Source organism: Montipora foliosa, chromosome 9 (assembly GCF_036669935.1).
Source record: "Montipora foliosa isolate CH-2021 chromosome 9, ASM3666993v2, whole genome shotgun sequence".
NCBI classification, from domain to species: Eukaryota; Metazoa; Cnidaria; class Anthozoa; order Scleractinia; family Acroporidae; genus Montipora; species Montipora foliosa.
This window is the reverse complement of record NC_090877.1, coordinates 16,724,606-16,734,605: the sequence shown is the minus strand read 5'-3', so window position 1 is coordinate 16,734,605 and position 10,000 is coordinate 16,724,606. Positions and strand designations below refer to the sequence as shown.

The following is a 10,000-nucleotide window of genomic DNA, read 5'->3' as shown; positions in this document are numbered from 1 at the left end:
AATAATAATAATAATATAGAATTTGTTTAAGCGCATTTTTAAATTAAAGTTTCATTAAAAGTCTCAAGGTTATTTAGCCGAGCACGAGTGCTCCACTAATTGGGGAGACTGCAAATCAATTGAAATCAGAAGACAATCAAATCAAATGTTGGTTGTTTAGCAGAGGGAAAATCGGAGTACCGGGGGACCCGGGACCCGGGACCCGGGGGACCGGAGCAGAGTACAAAACCAACAAACTCAACCCGCACATGGCGTGGAATCCGGGGATCAATCCTAGGCCACATTGGTGGATTGCGGGTGCTCTCATGCACCACTGCGCCAGCCCTGCTCCGCAAATGCATGATGGAATACCCCATTTTTAATGCTTAACTTTCAGTCGTCTTGTTTTTGGACCTTGAAGGCTCGTCAAATTACGAACTTCTGTAAAAGTCAGAATGCAATCGTCAAACAAATTTTCTTTGAAATTGGAATGATGAATTAAGAAAAGCCTTGGGTTCTGCCAGAAGACAAAGGGCAATGTTTGGTTCAGCTAGCAAGCCTACGCCTCTATCAGCTCTATCTCCATTTTTGTTAATTAATAACTCGTGGCCTTACAACAGCACTTAACAAACTGCGTCCTGAACTGACGAGTTTTGTGTTTGTTTCTTTATTTGTTTGTTTGCACGAACGTGGAAATGTAGGATTCATACTAGGATGATTTTGCTGAAAGACGGACGTGCGAAGTTTTTAGTTGTGAAATTTTACAGTTTGACATAGCCAGCTAGCTTTTATCACATATCAACGAAAACAAATTGAAGAGCTAAAGGCCCAAGAACATATATAATAGCGATCGCTTGTACTTGAAAACGCAAGTGGAACAAGTTACGCAAATTTTGTCACAGGAGACCCACGTCGTGATTTTACTCACTAGAGCATTTGGTGAGAGTTCAGTCGTTACTCTGGTGGCCTGAAGGAGTCCAACCAAAGCTTGTCTGATACCTCGATGGCTGCTACAGCACATCCGAGAAAGATCTTGGATAACTCTGCCACGGACCTAAGTAAATGAAACAGTGCACTCCAGTCAAAAAATACCAGTAAATACCAAACAGGGCATGAAGAAATTAAATACTAGTCAAATCAGACGCTGTGAATCATAGAGAACAATCATGACACAAGGACGACACATGAAGAGGGCGCCGCTAAGCGTGAGAAAATGCGTGAAAAAGGGTCACAATAGAAAGATTAGGTCCCGTCCTCACTAATGCGTTTTCAAAAATCTTCGTTTTCAAAAATTTCCGGCTCCCTGAAAACGGATAAAAAGATGTGCGTCCACACTAGCGTTTTCACATCGTATTCGGCCGTTCACACCTAGAGACTGAAAACGGAGCTCTAAAGATGCGTTTTTGTTACCAGGATTTGTTTATGTCTTTGTACGCAGGAAACTGTCAGAAGGGTGCGATTATGGCTAAATCGTACAATAGTAAAATATGACTTTTGACGTACGATTCTTCCGATTCTTCAGATTCTCCGTAGCATCGGAAGAATCGGAGAATCGGAGAGTGAATTCTGGAGAATCTTAAGGTACAATCGTAGAATCGGAAGAATCGGAGAATCGGAGAGTGAATTCTGCTTTCTGAAACATCTTTTTAACGTAAACTCTTAAGGTAAAATCATGTTCAAGGTCTTAAGGTAAAATCGTAAAATCGGAAGAATCGGAGAATCGGACAAAGATTTCTGAAATATCTGAAAGTACAATCGTAGAATAGGAAGAATAGGACGGTATATTCGTAAAACATCAAAAACTGTAGTGGTTAAATTCATCTTAAAGGTCTTAAGGGTCTTAAGGTAAAATCGCAGAATCGGAAGAATCGGAGAATCGGACAAAGATTTCTGAAACATCTGAAAGTACAATCGTAGAATGGGAAGAATAGGACGGTATATTCGTAAAACATCAAAAACTGTAGTGGTTAAATCGGATAATAGTACCCCTAAATCGGTGTATACTGTTCTACGATTTAGCCATAATCGCACTGCTCTCCGATGCCGGCATAAGATTATGACGTCACGCGTATCCGAAAACCTCCGTTTTCGCCATCCACACTAAAACGATAGACCTCCGTTTTCAAAGTCTCCACTTTCAAAAGCGTTTTCGAAAACCTTCGTTTTCGTGGACCTCCGTTTGTGAAAATCTCCAGTGTCGATCGTTTCAGTGTGGACGGTTATATATATATAAACGGAGGTTTTCGAAAACGCATTAGTGTGGACCGGGGCTAAGTATACCGCGTTTACTGTGAACGGCAAAAATCAGGTTGAAATATGTGTTTTGTCCAGAATAAAACAAAAGTGTTCGATTTTGGTCGATATCTTGACTGTTAGCCACAGATACTGTGGTTATTATGGTCGATCAAGACACGGATAAACAGGATTTTCTTCCTCTTACAAGCGAGCACTCCGTCCTCATAAACTCGGTCATATAAAACTAACAAAATATTTCTTAAAGCAAAAAATTAGAGATACCAAGCAATTTCTCAAAAGAAAAAGAAAAGGCAAACTAAGAGACTTTTGATGCATTTCAGTATGACAAGCTGAAGCCTGCCGTTTTCCGTAAAGACGAAGCTAAATCTCTCTAATGCGGGGTGGGTATTTGACTTCTTATTGGCTGAGAATGCGGCTCGAGATTTTTAAGTCAATGCAAAAGAGAATCACTCGAGAAATTTCTTTCGACGCTAACTTGCATGGGCCATTTCACAATTTACCTTAAAAGAGCTAGGTGTGGAGCGAATTTTTCGATGGTAATTAGTTTTGACTACCTACAGTTTGGGCCAAGGGTACAACAGTTGAGTTATAGGTTTCTTCTTGGATGATGACGATTCACCGTAGGCCCTGTCTTGAAGCACTCCACTTTGCAGGACTTTAAAAAAACACGCTTTTCCCAAAAAGTAATTAGGGACGTATTTCCTAGTGTTGTGACCGCAGTCAACTCAGAAATGACTAGTCCCTTTAAAACCGCTTTTAAGTCCACCAACGATGGTTTCAATAATCTGAGTGAATGGTTCATTTCCGTTGTCTGTGTGCTTTTCTTCATTTTAGTCAAAAGCGTCAACTTTTAAATAAGGCAATTTTAGTGCACGCTAACGGTTGACTTTTTTTCAACACCAACCTCAATGCGGTTCTCAGTGTCAGTAGAATCAGTTGTGGTAACCGGGGACGAGTCTTGATTTAACACAGTGATGACTGTATTCAGAAGCTGAGTTGCCTGTCGAAACTCTCCGCTTACAAGAAGTTGGTCCAGCATGGAGTTAGGACCGCTGACCATTCCCTTTAAAATCGAGCTCACAGGACCTGCTGTTGGGCTAAAATTCTTCACCTACAATGCAATTTTTTTTTAGCTTTAGTGCAAGACAGATATTTACCTTTCCTACTAAATAATCTAGAATTAACAGTTCCTTACGAGTTCCTTGAGTTGCGTAAGGTTTGTTTTGATTTTCTTGTTTATAACATTGCGTTACCGAAATTCAGAACGGAACCTAAGCGTGAGATCAATTTTACTTCCCGAAGGCCGCCATTCTTTGGGTCAGCGCCGAAATTTAAAATTGAGTTTGAGACAAAAGACAAAAGGCAAACGGCAGGCTGCTTTTTGACATGAAATCGTAAACAAATCCTCTTCGTCTGATTTCGCCCGCTATACCATGAAAAATCAAGATGGCGGCGAGATCTGCTTATAATTAGGCCTGGGTTCGAAACTGTATTCTGGCAACATGCAGCGCATGCTTAATAAAGATCTTTCTCGATTCATGCAGAGTCTTTCTCGAGAGCGCCAAAATCGAGCAAGCGAAAAAAAAAATCTGCTAGCGGGATGGAACGTTCACTTCGGTTTTGAACAAACCGTCCAATGCGTGAAAAATCAGGATACTTTCCATCAACCAATCAAATGTCAAGATAAATAAAAGAACCGAGTATTGGCCAAATCAGGTTGCAGCTATTATCACTGCTATTAAACTGCTGTTTTCTCCAATTTGAAGGTTCACACGTGATGCTTCATGTATATGATTGATTTGAGTGTCAAATATTTGCCATATTCATCTGTTTTTGGATGCTATTTTGTTAAAGGTACGGCCTGTCCAATTTGGCAGTCCTCAGAATTTTTGTCATCCAATTATTTCCAAATTGGATAGCATGTAGTAGTCCTGTTACATATACTAATTGCAAAATCTTGGCAAACAAATCCAAGTTATATTTATAACCAAAAACAAAACTCGGATTTTAACTGTAAAAATCCGAGTTGTATTTACCGCTAATTCAACAACTCGGATTTTTACGGTTGAAATCCGTGTTATAAGTTTGGCGATAAATACAACTCGGATTTTTAAGATAGAAATATTAATTCGAGTTGTGAATTTGACGATAAATACAACTCGGATACTTGCAGTGGTAATCCGAGTTGTGAATTCCAAGCTACAATAAAACTCGGATTTTTGCATCAGAAATCTGAGATGTTAATTTGGAAATAAATGCAACTCGGATTTTCACTGTCGAAATCTGAGTTTTGAATTTAGTGATATATGCAACTCGGGTTTATTTGGATGCCAGATTTTTCTTATGTCCTCACGCCGGTTCGAAATCGGAATCATAGACTTCCAGTTCTTCTGCGCAGTCTCAGAAATTCAAACAAGGTTACGAAAGCGAGCCCCAATTACGACTGCGCGTAGTTTGTCGCTGGACAAAGAGCGTTAATCTCGATGCTGACCGAAAAAAATTGGGTTGTTGAGGGACTAGAAAGTAACAGCGGTCTGCCTACCTTCACTTTAAGAGTGACTGTATTGTAAGATCCCAAAACATCACGTATGTTCACAAACAATTCCACATAATAATTGTTGTCTTTACGTCCGGGTGGAAGAAATAAACCGTCAGAATATGGTAACCAACCATAAAACAGCAACATGGGTCCAGATGTAGGATCCCTAAGGAAAAACTCGTACAATAATGGACTGTCCTCATCTTCCCAACCTCTGCAATTGATTCGAAACTGCGTCTCAATAACGATGCCTTCCGAAGGTGATACGGAGCACGATCCACCCTCCGGGGGCATGTCGGTAAGTATCGAATATCGACTTGACAAACTGCTGTTTTCATCTTTGAAAATGATGGTGTATGTTTGGTTAGAATCTAAAGTGCTGGGGTATACCTTGAACAAGCTCGAATAAGCAACTCTGATTAATTGTGAATTCACCGACCGTCTGGAGATGTTGCGGTGTGGTGGAGGACCGTGCAACTCCCATCGACACGTTCGTACGGTTTCGTTTTTGTTCAAGCAGCCTTCGCTTCTTAGGACAAGTTCTTGGGACGCTGTCAACTTGAGTGCGCAGTTTTCCATGCACCTGTAGGAAAATTAAAACGGAAAAATTGATGATGATGATGATGATGATGATGTTGACAAGGCTCAGGAAGGAAAAAAATGAAAAGGAGGAAGAAAAGAAGACAAAGAAGCAAGATTACTACAAAAAAGACAATCGAAAGTGACAATTAGTTCTTTGCAGCTGCAAAACGAATTCTTCGCTCACTAAAATTTAAATAATTTGTTACGATAAAGTGATGAACAGGATAGTTGTGTTACTACAAAGGCTAACGGACGTTTCTTTTCATGAGTATTTACTTAAACAAAGTGAAATATAGATATCTGAAAGAAATTCTTAAATTCGTAAAAACGAAAATGAAGGCTTATTCAGAGAGTAGAATGTTTGTGCAGAGTAATATGGGGCACCAAATGTATTTTTATTAGTTAGAGTGGTTATATGTATATAACCAAAATAAACGTGGTTGTATGCAAATAACCACATTACAGTTTTGTTTTTCTTCTAAATAACCAAAATGTGTCATTGGTTATTTAACAAATATCTCTATGCAATTTCCCTTTCTTTCTTGACTGTGTTCACATGAGAGGTGAGGTACCTCACCGAGGCGAGTTGCCCGGTCAGCCGGCCGAGTAACCCGCTTAGGTGGAGTGAGTTTTTTCCATGTGAATGCTGAAGGTGGGGTACACCTCCGGACTGGGGTGATGTTCATACGGGCATTATCTTTAGTTTGAACGCATGATTTGGAAGCCTCGCCCAGCCCCCCAGGGCTTTTAATTAATATTGCACTTGAAGGCTCGCTTTTTTACAAGAGGACGGGGTCCCTCACCTACCCAGTGGCCCCCAACAGGCCCTAATTAAATTAACGCGCAGCCACGTGGCCAGGAACCCATGACCCGGAGCCTACAACTCTACTGTGTTCGTGTAAAGGCGTTTTCACAGACCGATTTATTTTTAGATTGAATTTCCCGCGAATGAGACTCCCGCAGGAGCCCGATGACCAATTACAAGAAATTAAGCTGACGTCATATGCTCACCGAACCGGAACTGCCTTTGTTTTTTGACCTAATTCGCGGGAAGAGCTAGTCTAAAAATAAACCTACTTGTGAAAACGTCGTTTCACAGACGCTGTATGGAAGTTGCACGCTCCAGATGGACTCCTGACGTGGCCTTTTTTCCGCTCATTTCCCACAGTGGCTTAAAAACTTCGATTTCTCTTCATGCAACATGGCTTCCAACGATGACATGGTAGCAAGAATCTTGGCTTCAGTTTACAATGCGTAATACCACGACCATGTCCCCGATACTTCCCCGCCATGTCCCGGGGGTGGGAGGAGGGCATGGTTTCAATTGACTAGTGCATTAATTCGCATGCCTTCACTCCGTGGACTGCAAGTCTTATTGGCAGTCATCAATCACTGACAAGACATTTCAACATTTGTCTCAGAAAACAAGACACCATCAACTATTTCCCTTGACACGTACGTGTTGCTGAGAATTAGTGCATTACCAACTGCAGTGGAGAGTCTTGCTACCATGTCGTCCTTGGAAGCCATGTTGCATGCGCGAGAATCGAAGTTTACAGGACACAATGGGAAATGAGCGGGAAAATGGGCCAAGTGGTTTCACGTAAATAACCAGATACTGATTTACAAATAACAGGGTCGTAACGAGGTATATGGGGTCACGGATCAAAGGTCAAAGGTCAAAGGGCCGGGATCAAGGATCACAGCCCTGGGATCTGGAATCACAACGCGTGGGATCAGGATCAGCAGTATTTTTCATGGAATGAGGGATCAGGGATCAAATTTTTGCGGGTTCAGGGATCAAAATTCTCATCATTTTGGTATCGGGGTTCAAAATTTTGGGTAAAAATATGCGATCAGTTATGAAAAAATATACCTCGTTACGACCCTGAAATAACCATTTTCATTAGTAAATAACCAGTTACCATTTGGTTATTTGCTAAATAACCAGCTTGATATTTTGGCTATTTAGTAAATGACCAGTCATTCATTTGGGTTATTCAGTAAATAACCAGATTAATTTTTTGGTTATTTATAAATAGCCAATCATCAATTTTAGTTATTTGTGAATAAGCAGTTTTTAATTTTGGTTATTTCGCAAATAACCACATTCATTTCTTGGTTATTTGTTAAATAACCAATGACACATTTTGGTTATTTAGAAAAAACAAAACTGTAATGTTTTTTAAACATATAACCACGTTTGTTTTAAATATTAAAAATACATTTTTCGCCCCATAGAGTAAAACCTGTCAAATTAAAGCTTTGCAAATATTTAAAATGTCACTCACAAAGAAAGAACCGTCACCATTACTCTCTGCTCTTGTCCCAAATCTATTTGGCTACACTAAATACGTTTCTTTCAAAGTAAATACTTTGAAGGCTGTTAAAAAGTTGAAAAAGCCAGTCTCAACCAAGAAAGGGAGGAGATTGGCTTTAATAACGAGCAGATGTCACAAATTAATTTACATTGAAAACATTCTTTGAAAGTAGCGTTGCAAACTAGTTTGTGACGTCAACTTGGTATTTATACCATACAATACATACAATATATACAATACACCAATTCTTCCTTCCTTTCTCGGTCTTGAGCCAATGTGGTCATTTGCCCATCTTTCAAAGCCACGAAAAAGGGAAATTTTCAGAAAGAAAGTTCGAAAATATGTCATGGACAAATGTATAGAAGCGGAAGAGTTTGGTTGGAGTGATAAAGACAAAAAAACTTTAAGAGCATTCACCTGATACAGAGAGGAAACAAAGTCTCCATCCCTTACTGTAATTATTTGGCTGGCCTCCGCTTCTCTTGATTCTTTAGTTCCCAGAAGAACAAATGATAGGTGGTGTTAGAATCTAGGAATTTCGGTGGAAACCTTAGGACTGGCTGCGTGTTATTAATTGTTCCACGTGGTCCTTTAAAGCAAGATACATTGCGGTGAAAATTACAGAACCATTTCGAATGACAGAAAAGAATTGGTAGAACTGGAATCCATATCGTTTGGATCCCTCGATCCAGATCATTCAAAACGATTGTCTCATTCCATGCCATTACTCTTTCGCTCCCGCAATCTATGTGGCCAGCAATTTTGGGTAAGCACGCGTAGAAACCCAATTGAAGATCGTGATATCCCAAGCGGCGTTGCGGTGAAAGTTAGTGTGAATTTGTACAAACCACCTCTCAGAGACTGAGCGGCGATTGATAAAGAATCGGAAGGAAACTTGCTCTTTTGGAAAGGGCACAGTCACAGTTTCAGAGTCACTCAGTACGTGGTTCAACTTTCCACTCATAATTGAGGTTTTGAGCACTAGAACAGTTTATTTTGAGCGAGGAGGTAAAGCGAGTATTCGTACTCTTGCCGAATTTCAGGGGGATGGTCGCTGTCTTCTCCGGCTCCAATCACGCGCAGTTCGTTGATAATGCAAGGGCTTTCAGTGATTTGAACAGAACGCTCTACAGAGCTGTTTGGACCGACAACATTGTTCACTGATATGGACAAGAGGTATGTGCCTGGTTTCTTGTATGGTGTGTTAATGTTTTCAATGAGGTAACTGCGATGCAAATCCTGTAGTAGTTTCTGAAAAAAAAAGATAAAAGATAAAAGATTTGGTCGGGGTAGGAAAGTGCTTTGGGTCTTCATTACCGCTAACCATTGATGTAAGATTCCTGGACGTTTTCACACGCTGCCAGTTCACGAACTTTTGTACCCAAGTATATGGAGCATTTAGAATATGACAACGAAAGCAGCTAACAATTTTCCGCTTTTTAGCAAAAGAATTCTGATGTTTCGCCTACCGCGTTATTTTGTTGTGGTTGTTTCGGTTGTGTTAGACAGAGAATTGTTTCATGACGACGCGTGTTTTTTTTTTTGTTTTTTTTGTTCTTTTTTTTTTTTTATTTCTTAGACAGAGAATTGGTCCATGACGAATGTTCTTCGGCTAAAACACGTGTAAGAGAGGGGGTCACGTGACCGGGAGGTTAGGCTCCAGTTCCGTACATATCTGACCAGTAGCTGAAGATGTTCTAAGTGGTCACTGGGTGACAATTTCCGGCTGCCTTTGTAAATAGCCCGAATGGTCTGCCTCCCGCCAATTTTGGATTCTAAGAGCCGCTGCAACACAGTATAAAATCTGGTATCGTGCAAAATCGATAAGTTCCAAGAAAATTGCACATTGCATTGCGCCAAAAAGTTAAACGTGCTAGGCTTATCGTTCACACCCGAGAATACTAGAAGGTAGCTTATATCGGTTGCCCGTGCTTTACGGTTTCTGTTAGTTTCTAGACCAATGGGTGGATTTTGGTGCGCAGGGGCTGGAGCGGACACCCGTAAGGCCTGGGTACGCCCCAAGATCCACCAACAATGAGCCATAGAACGACTCAGCTGACATTGATTCTATTCGGTTAGTTACTCGACCAGCGAACAATTTCCATTGTCTTTGCACTTAATGAAGTAAGATGAAATTTGATGATTTTTAATGATGAAATCGATTCTTTCACGAGAGTTGAGACCAATAATTGTTGTCGTAGTCCGTGCCATTTTGGCAACCCCACCACATTTACTCGCCCCAAACTTAGGCACTTCGCAAAGAACAAAGATTAGGACGAAGATAATTGCTTACATGGATTGTCACCAAAGTCGACTGCATATG

The 10,000-nt window shown here is 40.5% G+C and overlaps 1 protein-coding gene across 1 annotated transcript in view; it reads right to left on the bottom strand.

Annotated features, from left to right (window-relative positions):
- Positions 1-10,000, bottom strand: part of LOC137971501 (polycystin-1-like protein 1) — a 63,447-nt gene that overhangs the window by 15,273 nt on the left and 38,174 nt on the right. The window contains exons 11-14 of the mRNA XM_068818318.1: positions 8,705-8,928; positions 4,778-5,357; positions 3,140-3,346; positions 908-1,033 (exon numbers count right to left, since the gene is read on the bottom strand). Coding sequence (XP_068674419.1) covers positions 908-1,033; positions 3,140-3,346; positions 4,778-5,357; positions 8,705-8,928 — 1,137 coding nt within the window. The remainder of the gene's footprint in view (positions 1-907; positions 1,034-3,139; positions 3,347-4,777; positions 5,358-8,704; positions 8,929-10,000) is intronic.